General features: G+C 44.0%; 1 protein-coding gene across 1 annotated transcript in view; it reads left to right on the top strand.

The window, feature by feature from the left end:
- Nucleotides 1–17383, top strand: part of LOC311144560 (protein transport protein Sec24C-like) — a 21959-nt gene extending 4576 nt beyond the window's left edge. The window contains 14 exon segments of the mRNA XM_084180595.1: nucleotides 4625–4760; nucleotides 5206–5431; nucleotides 5556–5747; nucleotides 6297–6393; nucleotides 6504–6608; nucleotides 6703–6870; nucleotides 8582–8678; nucleotides 12318–12466; nucleotides 12760–12898; nucleotides 13570–13691; nucleotides 15057–15236; nucleotides 15706–15912; nucleotides 16094–16183; nucleotides 16339–17383. Of these exon segments, the coding sequence (XP_084036721.1) occupies nucleotides 4625–4760; nucleotides 5206–5431; nucleotides 5556–5747; nucleotides 6297–6393; nucleotides 6504–6608; nucleotides 6703–6870; nucleotides 8582–8678; nucleotides 12318–12466; nucleotides 12760–12898; nucleotides 13570–13691; nucleotides 15057–15236; nucleotides 15706–15912; nucleotides 16094–16183; nucleotides 16339–16482 (2052 nt within the window). The 3' untranslated portion in view covers nucleotides 16483–17383.
- The last annotated feature ends 1676 nt before the right edge of the window (nucleotides 17384–19059 follow it).

The following is a 19059-nucleotide window of genomic DNA, read 5'->3' as shown; positions in this document are numbered from 1 at the left end:
AATATTTGTGGAAATATACCAAATTTACAAAAATAACAACAATAGTTATTTGTTTATATAAGAGTCAAGGATATGTTTTGTATAATTCTACAAAGTCCTCGAAAAAACCTGGACATATAGCCTATTTTCGTTTCCCTTACAATAAAAACATAGTGTAATCCATTTGATCAACTTTATTTGTAGATTTGATTGTACTCCTGAGTGGCGCAGTGGTCTAAGGCACTGCATCGCAGTGCTAACTGTGCCACTAGAGATCCTGGTTCGAATCCAGGCTCTGTCGCAGCCGGCCGCGACCGAGAGACTCATGGGCGGCGCACAATTGGCCCAGCGTCGTCCAGTGTAGGGGAGGGAATGGCCGGCAGGGATGTAGCTCAGTTGATAGAGCATGGCGTTTGCAATGCCAGGGTTGTGGGTTTGATTCCCACGGGGGGCCAGTATAAAAAAATATGTATTCACTAACTGTAAGTCGCTCTGGATAAGAGCGTCTGCTAAATGATGTAAATGTCATTAATAAAGTCCAGTCACAGCTTCTTTTGACAAAGTAGAAACTACAAATATAATAATATAACCAGCCAGGTGTTCAGGTGAAATGATTTGCTGTATTCCTTAACAGAAGCACCAGTGCATGAACAGTTGTAAAGGATGAATTGCATAAATAAATAGCATATTTGAATTTTAAGTTTATTATGTTACTAGTTTTTGCTTAGTAGCCAGAGCAATGCTGCAACACGAGTGGTCATGTGCTGAATGAATGGACTGCACGGATATTCTTGGAAAAAGTTAAATGTGGAAATAGAGCTGCAGCTCTTGAATTATGGGAGTTAAGTGTAATAGAAACTGCAGAATATGGTAATATACACTACCAGTCAAAAGTTTTAGAACACCTACTCATTCAAGTGTTTTTCTTTATTTTTACTATTTTCTACATTGTAGAATAATAGTGAAGACATCCAAACTATGAAATAACACATATGGAATCATGTAGTAACCAAAAAAGTGTTAAACAAATCAAAATATATTTAATATTTGAGATTCTTCATTACACTACTGTTGTTCTAAATTACATCAACCTCTTCACCCTCATCATTCAGATAGGCCTACTTTAAATTAGATTGTGAAGTAACTTGCACAGTTATTGCCGATTCCAACCATTTGTCATTCATTCAGTGGGCTGGCATCGTTTGCTTTGCTGGATAGAGTCAAGGATATGTTTTGGATTATTCTAAAGTCCTACTGCAACATTTACCATGTTTTTGTGTAGCTTAAAATACAGTTGAAGTCAGAAGTTTACATACACCTTAGCCAAATACATTTAAACTCAGTTTTTCACAATTCCTGACATTTAATCCTAGTAAAAATGCCCTGTCTTAGGTCAGTTAGGATCACCACTTTATTTTAAGAATGTGAAATGTCAGAATAATAGTACAGAGAATGATTTATTTCAGCTTTTATTTATTTCATCACATTCCTAGTGGGTCAGAAGTTTACATACACTCAATTAGTATTTGGTAGCATTGCCTTTAAATTGTTTAACTTGGGTCAAACGTTTCGGGTAGCCTTCCACAAGCTTCCCACAATAAGTTGGGTGAATTTTGGCCCATTCCTCCTGACAGAGCTGGTGTAACTGAGTCAGGTTTTGTAGGCCTCCTTGCTCGCACACGCTCTTTCAGTTCTGCCCACACATTTTCTATAGGATTGAGGTCAGGGCTTTGTGATGGCCACTCCAATACCTTGACTTTGTTGTCCTTAAGCCATTTTCCCACAACTTTGGAAGTATGCTTGGGGTCATTGTCCATTTTGAAGGCCCATTTGCGACCAAGCTTTACTTCCTGACTGATGTCTTGAGATGTTGCTCCAATATATCCCCATAATTTTCCTTCCTCATGATGCCATCTATTTTGTGAAGTGCACCAGTCCCTCCTGCAGCAAAGCACCCCCACAGCATGATGCTGCCACCCCCGTGCTTCACGGTTGGGATGGTGTTCTTAGGGTTGCAAGCTCCCCCTTTTTCCTCCAAACATAACAATGGTCATTATGGCCAAACAGTTCTATTTTTGTTTCATCAGACCAGAGAACATTTCTCCAAAAAGTACAATCTTTGTCCGCATGTGCTGTTGCAAACCGTAGTCTGTTTTTTTTATGGAGGTTTTGGAACAGTGGCTTCTTCCGTGCTGAGCGGCCTTTCAGGTTATGTCGATATAGGACTCGTTTTACTGTGGATATAGATACCTTTGTACCTGTTTCCTCCAGCATCTTCACAAGGTACTTTGCTGTTGTTCTGGGATTGATTTGCAGTTTTCGCACCAAAGTACGTTCATCTCTAGGAGACAGATCGTGTCTCCTTCCTGAACGGTATGACGGCTGCGTGGAGATACATCCACAGGTACACCTCCAATTGACTCAAATGATGTCAATTAGCCTTTCAGAAGCTTCTAAAGCAATGACATCATTTTCTGGAATTTTCCAAGCTGTTTAAAGGCACAGTCAACTTAGTGTATGTAAACTTCTGACCCACTGGAATTGTGATACAGTGAATTGTAAGTGAAATAATCTGTCCGTAAACAATTGTTGGAAAAATTACTTGTGTCATGCACAAAGTAGATGTCCTAACCGACTTGCCAAAACTATAGTTTGTTAACAAGAAATGTGTGGAGTGGTTGAAAAACTGGTTTTAATGACTCCAACCTAAGTGTATGTAAACTTCCGACTTCAACTGTACATTTGATTAGTAATAGAGTTATATAGTAATAGTTATAGTAAGTAAAACTGTCCCATAACAGCTTATTTCTACAAAGTAAAACGTAAAGAGAACGGGATCAACCGCCAAGGCGCGGGGTCAAATTATTTGCTGCTGATAAATATTCATACCACAAACTCATCATTACACTATTGTCTTTCTAAATGAAATCGACCTCTTCATTCACCTTGTCATTGTTAGGACTCATTTATATTCAATTGTGAAGTAATGTGCACAATTATCGCCCATTCATCCATTTGTCATTTATTCAGTGAGGAGAGAGAGACGCATTAGCGCCTGGCTGGGTACCAACGTCCTACAGCACATTATCTTGGCTGGGTACCAACGTCCTACAGCACATTATCTTGGCTGGGTACCAACGTCCTACAGCACATTATCTTGGCTGGGTACCAACATCCTACAGCACATTGTCTTGGCTGGGTACCAACGTCCTACAGCACATTGTCTTGGCTGGGTACCAACATCCTACAGCACATTATCTTGGCTGGGTACCAACATCCTACAGCACATTATCTTGGCTGGGTACCAACATCCTACAGCACATTATCTTGGCTGGGTACCAACATCCTACAGCACATTATCTTGTCTGGGTACCAACATCCTACAGCACATTATCTTGGCTGGGTACCAACGTCCTACAGCACATTATCTTGTCTGGGTACCAACATCCTACAGCACATTATCTTGGCTGGGTACCAACTTCCTACAGCACATTATCTTGGCTGGGTACCAACATCCTACAGCACATTATCTTGGCTGGGTACCAACATCCTACAGCACATTATCTTGGCTGGGTACCAACATCCTACAGCACATTATCTTGGCTGGGTACCAACATCCTACAGCACATTATCTTGTCTGGGTACCAACATCCTACAGCACATTATCTTGGCTGGGTACCAACGTCCTACAGCACATTATCTTGTCTGGGTACCAACATCCTACAGCACATTATCTTGGCTGGGTACCAACTTCCTACAGCACATTATCTTGTCTGGGTACCAACATCCTACAGCACATTATCTTGTCTGGGTACCAACATCCTACAGCACATTATCTTGGCTGGGTACCAACATCCTACAGCACATTATCTTGGCTGGGTACCAACATCCTACAGCACATTATCTTGGCTGGGTACCAACGTCCTACAGCACATTATCTTGTCTGGGTACCAACGTCCTACAGCACATTATCTTGTCTGGGTACCAACATCCTACAGCACATTATCTTGGCTGGGTACCAACTTCCTACAGCACATTATCTTGGCTGGGTACCAACGTCCTACAGCACATTATCTTGGCTGGGTACCAACGTCCTACAGCACATTATCTTGGCTGGGTACCAACTTCCTACAGCACATTATCTTGGCTGGGTACCAACTTCCTACAGCACATTATCTTGTCTGGGTACCAACTTCCTACAGCACATTATCTTGTCTGGGTACCAACTTCCTACAGCACATTATCTTGGCGGGTTAAATCAGGAATAGGTAAAAAAGGCTCTAAATACTTTTCTGTTTGTGATTTCAACATTCTGACAAATGAGTAGTGTAAAATTCAAACATTTTGTAAAAATCAGGGAAGAAGCTGGACATAGCTTTTTTGGGGGCACATTTTTTTTTTACAAAATCAAATGTCAGTGGCCGTTGGCCTATGGCGGTTCTAGTGTTAACCCAACCCCTCTGAATCAGAGAGTTGGCCCAGGCTAGTCTCACTAAAAAGAAAAATACATTAAATAAAAGAAAGGGCTGGTGGGACCTATTGATAAAACAAATAAGAGTTAAGCCATCACTATATTGAGAATAGAGAACCACTAGAGTCTGTCTGGCTTGTGAATCCTGTTCCCTTGTTGTGTTGTGCTCTCCAGCGCCCCCTGTCTGTGTGTATGGAGGCAGACACTGTAAAGGGCTGTGGGGAGTGTGGGGCCTACATGTGTTCAGCTATGGGATGGCAGGACTGTGGACAGAGATTCTACTGCCCATTCTGTGGGAAACTCTGTGAAGGTAAGAGACATTTATCCTGCTCAATGTCTTCTGTTGTCTTCTCAGACTGGAACACAGCACTTGTTGTCTCCATCTCTTTCTCTCTCCCTGCCCTTCTCTTATTCTCCTTTACATAACTCATGTTCCCTCTGTTTCTGTCTGCCTTCACTCTCTGTCTCTCCCACCTAATCGTTATGCTTTTACTCTCTCTCTCTCCCTCCCCCATCTCTCTCGCCCTCTCTCTCTCCCTCCCCCGTCTCTCTCTCGCGCTCTCTCCCTCCCCGTCTCTCTTTCTCTCTCTCCCCACGTCTCTCTCTCGCTCTCCTTCCCCCTCTCTCTCTCTTTCTCTCCCTCCCCCTTGTCTCTCTCTCTCCCTCCCCTCCCCTCCCCTCTCTCTCTCTCTCTCTCTCTCTCTCTCTCTCTCTCTCTCTCTCTCTCTCTCTCTCTCTCGCCCTCTGTCTCTCAGTTGGGTGGCAGCATTACCAGCCCACACAGGGAGTAGAGGGGAACAGAGTGGACAGAGAGCAGAGACCTGAGCTCAGTCTGGGCTCCTATGAAATACTGGACAGTCAACAGGATGTGCCTGCTGCTGTGTTGCTCCTGGCTGTTGATGTGTCTGCTGCAGCTCTGAGAGGAGGACAACTGGAGCTCATCAGTCAGCAGCTACGTTCTCTACTCACATCACTAAACCGGTAAAACACACACACACACACACACACACACACACACACACACACACACACACACACACACACACACACACACACACACACACATGATGTCATACTTAGTGAGATCCCTCTTGGTTTGTTTAAGGGAGGAAGGTGCGGTCCAATCAGATGTCCGTGTGGGGTTGATGACCTATGACAGCCGGATCCACCTCTATGACCTCAGCCCTGCCCTGTCCCGCCCACACATGCTGGTTGTCACGGAGACAGAGGACCTGCAGCTTCCTGTGAGGGAGGGGCTTCTGGTGCCACTCAAAGACTGCATAGACAGTATCGACAGGTAGGTTCGACACTCTTTAAAAAAAAAAGTGCTATCTAGAACCTAAAATGGTTCTTCAGCTGTCCCCATAGGAGAACCCTTTGAATAACCCTTTTTGGTTCCAGGTAGAACTCTTTTTGGTTCCAGATAGAACCCTTTTTGGTTCTATGTAGAACCATTTCCACAAAGGGCTCTACATGGAACCCAAAAGGGTTAAACCTGGAACCAAAAATGGTTCAACCTGGAACCAAAAATGGTTATCCTGTGGGGACAGCTGAAGAACCCTTTTGGAACCCTTTGTTCTAAGAGTGTACAGTATAACACAGAAACATAGCTAGGGCAGTCAAGTATGTGTGCCTGCTGACTGCGTATACTAGCTAAGCACACTCAGAACAAATCAGCGATTGCCAATAAGCATTCCAGATGTTGACATCAGTCCAGACAAAGTGTCAACATAGAATTCTAACCCTGCAGAAAAGTATTAACTTGGCTATAATATTATAAAAGCATCCCTTAATGCATACAATGATTGCTTTAATTGAGTCAACCTTTCCTCTCTGGGTTGTGTAGTGTTCTGCAGCGTATCCCTCTGTTCAGTGCAGAGTTTGAGGAGGCCAGTGGAGTTCTCTTGGAGCTGCCTGTCAAGGCTGGACTGGCCATTCTAAAGGTAAGAACCTCTCACTAACACACACACCATCTCTGAAGAAGAGTATAGAATTGTTCTGAGAAACTCACTAGTAGAGATATAACGCAAGGGCTTCTCTTCTCACCGTGCAGGAGGTGGGTTGTCCTGGCAAGCTGCTGGTCTTCCACACCGCTCCCTTCACCGAGGGAACACACACACACAACTCCTCTGGTTTCTTCAGCTCCAACAAACCAAAGGTAACACACACACAAACACACACACACACACACACACACACACGTTCAGTAATTTAACCCTATCTTCTCTCTCTCTCTCTGCTTTGTATCCCAGTCTCTGTTTCAGCCCCCGGACCATGCTGTCTCATTGGCTAAGGAGTGTGTCAGTCAGGGCTGTGGTGTGCACCTGTTTGTGTTCGCCCAGCAGAATGTGGGCGGGGCTTGGCCGGGACATGTTCCTTACCTGACAGGTGGAGAGCTGCACTGCTACCACAGTCTCCAGGTACCAGACCAGACATTTAGGAATGTAGCAATGCTACATGTGGCTAAATGCTGAACACCGGTTGAGATAGAGTCTGACCAGCGAAATAAAAAGGAACCACACTAATTTGACATAAGCTGAGTATAAACACTGTTCATGTAAAAAAAAATGTAATCTAAACACTGCTGCCATTAATTTCTAATGTGGAATGTTGTGAAATGACCTTAGGGCGCTTTCATATACACTACATGACCAAAAGTATGTGGACACCTGCTCGTCGAACATCTCATTCCAAAATCATGGGAATTCATATGGAGTTGGTCCCCCCTTTGCTACTATAACAGCCTCCACTCTTCTGGGAAGGCTTTCCACTAGATGTTGGAACATTGCTGTGGGAACTTGCTTCCATTCAGCCACAAGAGCATTAGAGAGGTCGGGCACTGATGTTGTGCGATTAGGCCTGTCTTGCAGTCACGTTCCAATTCGTTCCACACCGATCTCGACAAACCATTTCTGTATGGACCTCGCTTTGTGCACGGGGGCAGTGTCATGCTTAAACAGGAAAGGGCCTTCCCCAAACTGTTGCCACAAAGTTGGAAGCACAGCATCGTCTAGAATGCCATTGTATGCTGTAGCGTTAAGATTTCCCTTCACTAGAACTAAGGGGCCTAGCCCGAACCATGAAAAACAGCCCCAGACCATTATTCCTCCTCCACCAAACTTTACAGTTGGCACTATGCATTGGGGCAGGTAGCGTTCTCCTGGCATCCGCCAAACCCAGATTCGTCTGTCGGACTGCCAGATGGTGAAGTCCACTGTCGGAGAGCTTTACACCACTCTAGCCGATGCTTGGCATTGCACATGGTGATCTTAGGCTTGTGTGTGGCTGCTCGGCCATGGAAACCCATTTCATGAAGCTCCCGACGAACAGTTATTGTGCTGACGTTGCTTCCAGAGGAGGTTTGGAACTCCGTTGTCAGTGTTGCAACCGAGGACAGACCATTTTTTTTCACTACGCGCTTCAGCACTCGCCGATTCCGTTCTGTGAGCTTGTGTGGCCTACCACTTCGCGGACGAGCCATTGTTGCTCCTAGACGTTTCCACTTCACAATAACAGCACTTACAGTTGACCGGGGCAGCTCTAGCAGAAATTTGACGAACTGACTTGTTGGAAATGTGGCATCCTATGGCGGTGCCACATTGAAAGTCACTGAGCTCTTCAGTAAGGCCATTCTACTGCCAATGTTTGTCTATGGAGATTGCATGGCTGTGTGCTCGATTTTATACACCTGTCAGCAACGGTTGTGGCTGAAATAGCCGAATCCACTAATTTGAAAGGGTGTCCACATACTTTTGTATATATAGTGTATCTCTGTATGATCCAGATACTAGAGTGTTTGGTACCCTGATCTGCGCTATAACGCATGTATGAAACGCAAATGAACCATGGCTGAAACCAATCCTGGACCTGCGTGAGGAGCTGGTCCAAGATCCAGGACCAAAGTACCAGGTATTGTGACGCAGCAGGGAGAGTCGCGTGGAACCTTTTGCCCATTGTAAACAAGATAGCTTGCTAACGTCATGTAGAATGTGCATCTCGCAAAGCAAAACATATTTGTAAAATTCTCACAAACACTCCAGGAAACCGAACAAAGGAACCAAATGTCATATGTGAAAACGCCCTTAGTTTGGGGTGCACAATTCTAATTCACTATTCTGACTGATGTTTCAGGGAGAGTTGGACAGGGAGCGTTTCAGCAGTGACCTGAGGAGGACTGTAGAGACAGAGACGGGCTTTAGGGCCACACTCAGTGTACACGTCAGTAAAGGTAAGACCAGACCTCTCCTTCCCTCTGTCTCCGTCTCTCTCTGTCTCTGTCTTTATCTCTGTCTCTGTCTCTCTCTGTCTGTCTCTTTCTTTCTTTCTTTCTTTCTTTCTTTCTTTCTTTCTTTCTTTCTTTCTTTCTTTCTTTCTAATATACTTTATTGACATGGCAAGTTAAATTACTTACATTGTCAAAGTATACATATAACAAATGGTGGGACCAACAGCAATAATAATAGTAGTAGTGGAAATGGGATTACCATTAACAGCAACTACAACAATATTAATGAGAATAACAATACATTAAAGTAATAGTAGTCGACCAATCTCAACATGACTGAGAAGACACATTACATGGTATGAAAGCCAAAACAAAACAGGAAATATTATTGACATTACATTACACTTTTCACTGGCTGTCCCTCAGGTTGTGGCAGGAGGACACATATTTGGCTGTCAAAATTGCACATTTTGGCTCTTTTATAGTTTCAAATTCTTTGTACTGAATGATAATTTTGGGAAAGAAAGATTCTCGTAGGTCTGAGTATTTGTCACAGTGTAATAGGAAATGCAGCTCTGTCTCTACCTCTCCCCTGGAGCAGAGTGAGCACAGCCTGTCCTCTCTGGGCAGCCAGGTTTGCCTATGACGACCGGTCTCTATAGCCAGACTGTGTTCACTGAGTCTGTACCTAGTCATTGTTTTCCTCAGTTTTCTGTCAGTCACAGTAGTCAGATAGTCTGCCACCATGTACTGTCTGTTTAGAGCCAAATAGCATTGAAGTTTACTTTGATTATTTGTGGTGTCTTTCCAATAGGTGATATATTTTTCTTTTTGCTTTGTGATGATTTGGTTGGGCCAGATTTTCTGAATGCTGTCCTGAGGCTCTATGAGATTAGTTTTGGTTAGTGAACTGAGCCTCAGAACCAGCTGGCTGAGAGGACTCTTCTCTTGTTTCATCTCTTGACATAGTAGAGCTGTGTGATGGAATGTTTTAGGGTCACTTGTTTTTAGATGGTTGTAAAATTTGATGGCTCTTTTTTCTATTTGAATAAGGAGGGGGTATTGGCCCAATTCTGCTCTGCATGCAGTATTTCGATTGGATGTTTGTCCCATTTGGTAAATTCATTATTAGAGAGCGGACCCCATACTTCACTGCCATATAGAGCAATTGGTTCTATAACCGATTGGAACATTTTGAGCCAGATTCTAATTGGGATTTCGATTTTAATATTCCTTTTAATGGCATATAATGCTCTTCTTGCTTTGTCTCTCAGCTCACTCACAGCCATGTGAAAGCTACCTGTGTTGCTAATATTTAGTCCTAGATATGTGTAATTTTTGGTGTGTTCTAATAGAACTGTGTCCAAATAGAATGTATATTTGTCATCCTGATTTCCGGACCTTTTTTGGTATATCATTATATTCGTATTTCTTTTGATTAACAGAACCTGTGCAGATGATCTAGATGCTGCTGTAACCCCTCCTTAGTGGGAGACAGTAGCACCAGGTCATCTGCGTACAGCAGACAATTGATTTCAGTGTTGTGTAGGGTGAAACCAGGTGCTGCCGATTCTTCTAATTTTTTTGCCAATTCATTAATGTAGATGTTAAATAGTGTTGGACTTATTGGGCAGCCCTGTTTCACTCCACATCCCTGAGAGAAGAAGTATGTTTGCTTGTTTCCAATTTTAACCACACATTTGTTTTTAGTGTACATTGATTTAATAACATCATATGTTTTCCCTCCAATACCACTTTCTATTAGTTTGTAAAAAAGACCTTAGTGCCAAATTGAATCAAATGCTTTCTTGAAGTCTACAAAACACGAGTAGATTTTGCCATTGTTTTGGTTTACTTGTTTGTCAATTAGAGTGTGGAGGGTGTAAATGTGGTCTGTTGTACGATAATAAAAAAAAGAATCCAATCTGGCTTCTGCTTAGGACGTCGTGTTCATCAAGGAAATGATGTAGTCTGCTGTTTATGATACTGCAGAGAATTTTCCCCAAGTTGCTGTTAATGCAAATTCCTCTAATTATTTGGGTCAAATTTGTCTCCATTTTTATAAATTGGTGTGATCAATCCTTGGTTCCAAATACCGGGGGAAATTCCTGCAGTTAGGATAATGTTGAAGAGTTTGAGGATAGCCAATTTGAGTTTGTGATCTGTATATTTGATAATTTCATTTAAAATACAATCAGCACCATAGGCCTTTTTGGGTTGGAGAGTGCAACGTTTTTGCAATAATTATTGTTCTGTAATTGGGGTATCCACATGATTCTGATAGTCTTTGACTGCTGATTCAAAGATTTGTAATTTTTCCTGTATATCTTGTTGTTCTGGGCTCTTTGTTATATTGCTGTAGAGGTTTGCAAAGTGATTTCTCCACATATCCCCATTTTGGATAGCCAATTCCTCATGATGAGGTTTGTTAAATTTATTCCAATTCTCCCAGAAGTGGTTTGATTCTATGGATTCCTCAATCACATCCAGCTGATTTATAATGTGCGGTTATTTTTTTGTTCTTAGGGTGTGTTTGTATTGCTTCAGTGTTTCCCCATATTGAAGGCGTATATTTTTGTTGTCTGGGTCTCTGTGTTTTTGATTAGATATATTTCTCAATTACTTTCTTAGATTTTTGCAAACATTATCAAACAATTTTTCATTATCTATTATTTTGGGGTTGCTCTTATGTTTCTTTAGATTAGCCAAGGAGGCTAATTTGTCAAATATAAAGTTTATGTCCCAAACAGCCAAATTTACACCTTCATTGCTGTAGGAGAATGTTAAGGCTAAAAAGTTGTCCAGGAGAGATTGTATTTTTTGGCTACTAATTGCTTTATGGTAGATTTCTGTACTGTTTGCACTCCATCTATAGGCCTGTTTAGTACCATGTAATTTATTGGGCCGTGATGCTTCATGGTTGGGTTCTGCTCTTCTCAGATACACTGTGATTTTACTGTGGTCTGAGAGAGGTGTTAGTGGGCTGACTGTGAAGGCTCTGAGAGACTCTGGGTTGAGGTCGGTGATGAAGTAGTCTACAGTACTGCTGCCAAGGGATGAGCTATAGGTGTACCTACCAAAAGAGTCCCCTCTTAGCCTACCATTGACTATGTACAGACCCAGTGTTCGACAGAGCTTCAGGAGCTGTACTCCATTTTTGTTTTTCACTTTGTCATAGTTGTTTCTGGGGGGGGTATGTGGGGAGGGAAAGGTTATTGCTTCCCGGTAGGTGTTTGTCCCCATGACTGTTAATAGTGTCTAGTTCTTCTGCTGTTCTAGCATTCAGGTCTCCACAGACCAGCACGTTGCCTTGGGCCTGAAAGTGACTAATCTCCCCCTCTAGAATGGAGAAACTCTTCATTGAAGTAGGGTGACTCTGAGGGGGGAATGTATGTGGCACAGAGGAAGATGTTTTTATCTGTTAAGATAGCCTCCTTGTTGATTTTTAACCGAATAAAGAATTATCCTGTTTTGATCAATTTGATTGAATTAGTTACTTGAGATTTATACCATATTAGCATTCCCCCTGAGTCTCTGCCCTGTGTGATTCTCTCGTTGTGTCTGCCCAAGTCCCACTACCAAGACATGGGGATGATAGACAGGTGTTCTGTCTGATAAAGTTATTGATCTCTGTCCCTCCAGACCTGCGTGTGTCAGGGTGTTATGGCTCGTTCGTCCCTGGGCCCAACCCCGCCCACGTCACCATGGCAACCCTTGATTGGCGGACAACGCTGGCCGTTGAGTTAACACACAGCAGAGCTCTGGACGAGAAGAGGGGCGTGGTCGTACAGGTGGGTGGAGTTTTGCAGTAGAAGCACTTTGTGACAGTTGCTGATCTAAAATGGTCTAGAGAGCCAGGTCATAAGGTCAGAATACTGCAACATGTAAATGGTCTAGAGAGCCAGGTCATAAGGTCAGAATACTGCTGAATGTAAATGGTCTAGAAAGCCAAGTCATAAGGTCAGAATACTGCAACATGTAAATGTATTTGTCAACACTGTTGTATTATGTCTTAAGTTATGAGACATGGTATGAAGCTTTACAACATGTTAACGATATTGTTACCCTTTAATTCTCTCCTAAGACGGTCCTGTCCTACACCAGCCAGCAGGGAGAGAGGAGGACCAGGGTCCACAGTCTGTCTCTGTGCTGCTCACGCCACCTACTGGACACCTTCTGTAACTGCCAGGCCCAGACCCTGCTCACCTTCTACTGCAAGAAGAGTAAGATCACTCACTGACTAACCTTAACCTTAACCCTAACCTTCTACTGCAAGAAGAGACCATTCACTGACTAACCTTAACCCTAACCCTAACCTCCAGTCTAGAAAACTTACTGTAGGAAATTACTGATTTGAAAGCATAGATAAGAATTGTATCCATTGGATAGGGTTAAAGTAGAGGAACCCTTCTACCCAGTCCTGGCAGCCAGATTAATGATGACTCTTTACAGAAACTCAGGGAAAAGTGTCAACACTATTGGTGTTTTTTTTACAGTGCCTGAACACTGATGGTAGTCTCTCTCTCTCTCTCTCTCTCTCTCTCTCTCTCTCTCTCTCTCTCTCTCTCTCTCTCTCTCTCTCTCTTGGTCTCGGTCTCTCGGTCTCTCTCTCGGTCTCGGTCTCTCGGTCTCTCGGTCTCTCTCTCTCTGTCTCTGTCTCTGTCTCTCTGTCTCTCTGTCTCTCGGTCTCTCTCGGTCTCTCTCGGTCTCTCTCGGTCTCTCTCGGTCTCTGTCTCTCTGTCTCTGTCTCTCAGTCTCTCTCTCTCTCTCTCTCTCTCTCTCTCTCTCTCTCTCTCTCTCTCTCTCTCTCTCTCTCTCTCTCTCTCTCTCTCTCTCTCTCTGTCTCTTGGTCTCTCACTCTCTCTCTCTCTGTCTCTGTCTCTCTCGTCTTCAGTGTACTGTGCGGTGTTGGAGCGTCCTCTACAGGAGCTGAGAGAGGAACTGCAGACAGAGGTAACAGAGGCTCTGGCCTGCTATAGGAAACACTGCAGCTCCTCCTCTGTGTCCCCGGGACAGGTGAGTGGACATCATGGATTTCAAAAGCACTTTTCTCCCTGTCATGAGCTCATGTGGTTGTTGTGGATATTTCCTCAAGCTCCTCATACATACAGTATTTCCCCTCTAATTTCTCATTTAGTAAAGGGTAAAAAGAGTTTACCATTTAGTAAAGGGTAAAAAGAGTTTCCCATTTAGTAAAGGGTAAAAAGAGTTTCCCATTTAGTAAAGGGTAAAAAGAGTTTCCCATTTAGTAAAGGGTAAAAAGAGTTTCCCATTTAGTAAAGGTTAAAAATAGTTTGCAGGAAGAACTTCAAACAACATCAAGGCAGTAAAAATAGCCCTTTATGCCTGGTTTAACTTAGGTGATTTTCTCTCTGTATGTTTCTCTTTTAGTGGTCCTTCCGCAGTACCTGGGGGCCCTGCCAGTCTACCTCAACAGCCTGAGTTGACTGTGCTTGTCTCTTTGTGTATCCTACTATAGCTCAGGGTTTTCAAAACTAGGGGTCGCGGCCCCATGTGTGGTCACCTGATTTGAAAACGGGGTCGTGAGAGAAAAATGTGCGTGTTGTTCACAGAACCGGGGTTACGTCAGTAACCTCCTGTAGCCGCTAGATGCGGTTGTAATAAACAGAGCGGTTTCTGTTCTCCTAATGTGGCTCTTTTGTATGGTTTAAGCCACAAAATATTGTGACCCCATCACTGAAAGATAAGACTCTCTGGAACACGTATGCCATGTACTGTTTCCCATTACTGAGCCCACAAGCCTCATTAGATCAGCTCCTGAGTGGCGCAGTGGTCTAAGGCACTGCATCGCAGTACTAACTGTGCCACTAGAGATCCTGGTTCGAATCCAGGCTCTGTCGCAGCCGGCCGCGACCGGGAGACTCATGGGCGGCGCACAATTGGCCCAGCGTCGTCCAGGGTAGGGGAGGTAATGGCCGGCAGGGATGTAGCTCAGTTGATAGAGCATGGCGTTTGCAACGCCAGGGTTGTGGGTTCGATTCCCAGGGGGGGCCAGTATAAAAACAAATGATTAAAAAAAGGGTTTCACTAACTGTAAGTCGCTCTGGATAAGAGCGTCTGCTAAATGACTAAAATGTAAATGTAAATCAGAGTGGACAAGACCAGGTGCTAAATCAGACTGTGGGAATAAGAACATCATCAATGCTGATTTCTTTCTACACAGAAGATCTTCTGAACTTCCCGATGCATTTCAGTCACTTTAAACCATTACATCACCTTTTTTTTTACATAGTGGGGTCGCAAAAACCTTTTGCTATCAAAATGGGGTCGCGGGTCCTTAGCTGGTCCTTCCCCAGTACCTGAAGTCTACCTCAACAGCCTGAGTTAGCTGTGTGCATCTCTGTGTGTATCTCACTATAGCTGATCCTACCCCAGTACCTGAAGGCCCTGCCAGTCTACCTCAACAGCCTGAGGAAGAGTGAAGTTCTGCTACCCGGCCTCCGCAGCTCAGTACACCAACGCCTGCAGCTCCGCAGCCAAGTGGTCTCCATGGATACCAAGACCACAGCAGGACACTTCTACCCTCTGTTGCTACCACTAGTAAGGGGTGATGGTGGTGGTGGTGATGGTGTTGGGGGGGGTGGTGTTGATGGTGGTGGTGGGTGTGATGGTTATGGTAGTGATGGTATTGGCGACATCACATGGAATAATTGAGATAGAAATACATAGCCACATCTGTCCCTCTGTCCCTCTGTCCCTCTGTTCCTCTGTTCCTCTGTCCCTCTGTCCCTCTGTCCCTCTGTCCCTCTGTCCCTCTGTCATCTGTTCCTCTGTCCCTCTGTCCCTCTGTCCCTCTGTCCCTCTGTGCCTCTGTCCCTCTGTTCCTCTGTGCCTCTGTTCCTCTGTGCCTCTGTCCCTCTGTCCCTCTGTCCCTCTGTTCCTCTGTCCCTCTGTCCCTCTGTTCCTCTGTCCCTCTGTCCCTCTGTCCCTCTGTTTCTCTGTTTCTCTGTGTCACAGCACTCTCCCTCCCTCTCTCACACTGACTCCATTATGTCTCTTCCACCTCCAGCCAGTAGGTGACGATACCTCCAGCCCTCCCTGTCCTCTCAGCCTAGGGGAGGCTGTTCGCTGCACTGCTGCTAGCCTGGACCCTGGAGGTCTCCACCTGGTCCACGGACCCCTGGTCCTGCTACTCTGGGTGGGCCACAACATCTCCAACACCTCCCTGGTCCAACTCTTCAACATCACCTGTCTGTCCACACTACCCTCTGGAGAGGTGAGAGAGGGGGGAAGGAGAGGAGAGGGGTGAGAGGGAAGTCAGTGAGGGAACGTGAAGGATGAGGGCGTGGAAGTGGAATACATCGTAAATGCTTAGTGAAAGAGGTGAAAGGACCACTGCTGATTAAATTCGATATCTACAGTATTTACAGTATGTATATTTGTGTGTGTCTGTGCAGACGAAGCTGCCTGTGCTGGACAACCCTCTGTCTGTCAGTGTGAGGTCACTCATCGACACCCTGAACTCACAGACACCCTATACCCGCAAGGTGAGGCTCTGGAAAACGTCCTTTTTGGGGTTGGCATGAAAATGGGAGAGAGGAAGTTAAATAGTTATCACGAAATAACCTCTGACTAATATCTTAGGTTTGACTGACTGCGTGTGTGTGTGTCTCTCCCCCCCCCCCCCCCCCCCTCTCCCCAGCTGCGTGTGGTGAAGCAGGGGGACAGCTGTGAGGAGGCTCTACAGCGCCTTCTGGTAGAAGATAAGAGTCCCAACGGGGGAGCGAGCTACGCTGACTTCCTGTACCACCTCCATGTCAACTCTATACGACTGCTGGTTCATTAGGTGTAAAATGTTTTGAACTGGAAACGCAAGCATGGGTTTTTTATTGGACAAGTCCAGTTAATCCCTCCATGTTTCAATCAGCTTTTCTTCTGTTTGGTGCCTAATGAACATGACCCTGGTGCTTTCTAGCCCTGGATGGTCAGCAGTATGGGCAGGAGTTTTATCACCTCGACCACCCTCTCCCGAACAAATCTGAATGATCATAACCTTATTTGACTCACAGTATGCAACTGGTTGTTGTACTTGAGGCCATCAGCAAATGGTGATGTCTTATTTGTTTGACTGTTGTATTAATAACTTTTGACATGTTTACGTTAAAGCTGTGTGTGTGTGTGTGTGTGTGTGTGTGTGTGTGTGTGTGTGTGTGTGTGTGTGTGTGTGTGTTTGGAGTGTATAAACTGTTGACTAATGTTATTATCTCTGACTGTTAGTAGTGTAGCTGACTGTCAAGGTCTCTTTGTCATCTGGATAAAGACAGAAGAGTGTACTTGATATGTTAATTAATGTGTGTGTGTGTGTGTGTGTGTGTGAACGTGTGCACAGCCCTCTACTGTACTGACAAATAGCTGAAATAAACATGACTTTTATGTAGAGAATCATATAAAATGTAATTCAATTTACTTAAACTTTTACTGCAGAGGGCTAAATCAGGGTCACACAGAGTGTTTTTTGGTGGTCTTAAACAAATCTATTTTGAAACAAAAGTATACACCTCACACACATGGTAATGGGCACATGGTTATGGCCACCTGTACCATGTCAGATATAGAGTTGAAATGTATTACATTTTGAGTTTGCATTCCAGTATTACACTTTATATATACTGAACAAAGATATAAATGCAACATGTAACGTGTTGGTCCCATGTTTCATGAGCTGAAATAAAAGATCCCAGAAATTGTCCATATGTACAAAAAGCTTATTTCTCTCAAATCAAATTTTGTGCACACATTTGTTCAGATCCCTGTTAGTGAGTATTTTTCCTTTGCCAAGATAATCCATCCACCTGACAGGTGTGGCATATCAAGAAGCTGATTAAACAGCATGATCATTACACAGGTGCACCTTTTGCTGGGGACAATAAAAGGCCACTTTAAAATTTGCAGTTTTGTCACACAACACAATGCCACAGATGTCTCAAGTTTTGAGGGGGCGTGCAATTGGCATGCTGACTGCAGGAATGTCCACCTGAGCTGTTGCCAGATAATTGAATGTTAAATTCTCTACCATAAGCCACCTCCAACGTCGTTTTAGAGAATTTGGCAGTACGTCCAACTGGCCTCACAAACGCAGGCCATGTGTATGGCGTTGTGTGGGTGAGTGGTTTGCTGAAGTCAACGTTGTGAACAGAGTGCCCCATGGTGGCGGTTGTGTTATGGTATGGGCAGGTATAAGCTACGGACAATGAACACAATTGCATTTTATCAATGGCAATTTGAATGCACAGAGATACCGTGACGTGATCCTGAGACCCATTGTCATGCCATTCATCCGCCTCCATCACCTCATGTTTCAGCATGATAATGCACGGCCCCATGTCGCAAAGATCTGTACACAATTCCTGGAAGCTGAAAATGTCCCAGATCTTCCATGGCCTGCATACTCACCAGACATGTCACCCATTGAGCATGTTTGGGATGCTCTGGATCGACGTGTATAACAGAGTGTTCCAGTTCCCTTCAATATCCAGCAACTTCACACAGCCATTGAAGAGAAGTGGGACAACATTCCACAGGCCACAATCAACAGCCTGATCAACTCTATGCGAAGGAGATGTGTCGCGCTGCATGAGGCAAATGGTGGTCACACCAGATACTGACTGGTTTTCTGACCCACGCCTCTACCTTTTTTAAAGTTATATGTGACCAACAGATGCATACCGTGCATTCGGAAAGTATTCAGACCCCTTGACTTTTTCCACATTTTGTTACGTTAACAGCCTTATTCTAAAATGGATTAAATGAAAACATTTCCTCATCAATCTACACACAATACCCCATAATGACAAAGCGAAAACAGGTTTTTATAACTTTTTGTACATTTTTACAAATAAAAAAACAGAAATGCCTGATGAGAACCTGCTCCAGAGAGCTCAGGACCTCAGACTGGGGTGAAGGTTCACATTCTAACAGGACAACGCAGGAGTGGCTTCGGGACTAGTCTCTGAATGTCCTTGAGTGGCCCAGCCAGAGCTCGGACTTGAACCCGATTGAACATCTCTGGAGAGACCTGAAAATAGCTGTGCAGCGAAGCTTCCCATCCAACCTGACAGAACTTGCAGAACAAAATGGGAGAAACTCCCCAAATACAGGTGTGCCAAGCTTGTAGCGTCATACCCAAGAAGACTTGAGGCTGTAATCACTGCCAAAGGTGCTTCAAGAAAGTACTGAGTAAAGGGTCTGAATATTTATGTAAATGTGATATTTCAGGGTTTGTTTCATATATACATTTGCAAACATTTCTAAAAAAAACTGTTTTTGCTTGGTCATTATGGGGTATTGTGTGTAGATTGATGAGGGAAAAAACAACAATTTAATACATTTTAGAATAAGGCTGTAATGTATCAAAATATGGAAA

Source organism: Coregonus lavaretus (assembly GCF_964263955.1).
Source record: "Coregonus lavaretus genome assembly, chromosome: 17".
Taxonomy (NCBI): domain Eukaryota; kingdom Metazoa; phylum Chordata; class Actinopteri; order Salmoniformes; family Salmonidae; genus Coregonus; species Coregonus lavaretus.
This window is presented reverse-complemented; position numbering and strand designations above follow the sequence as displayed.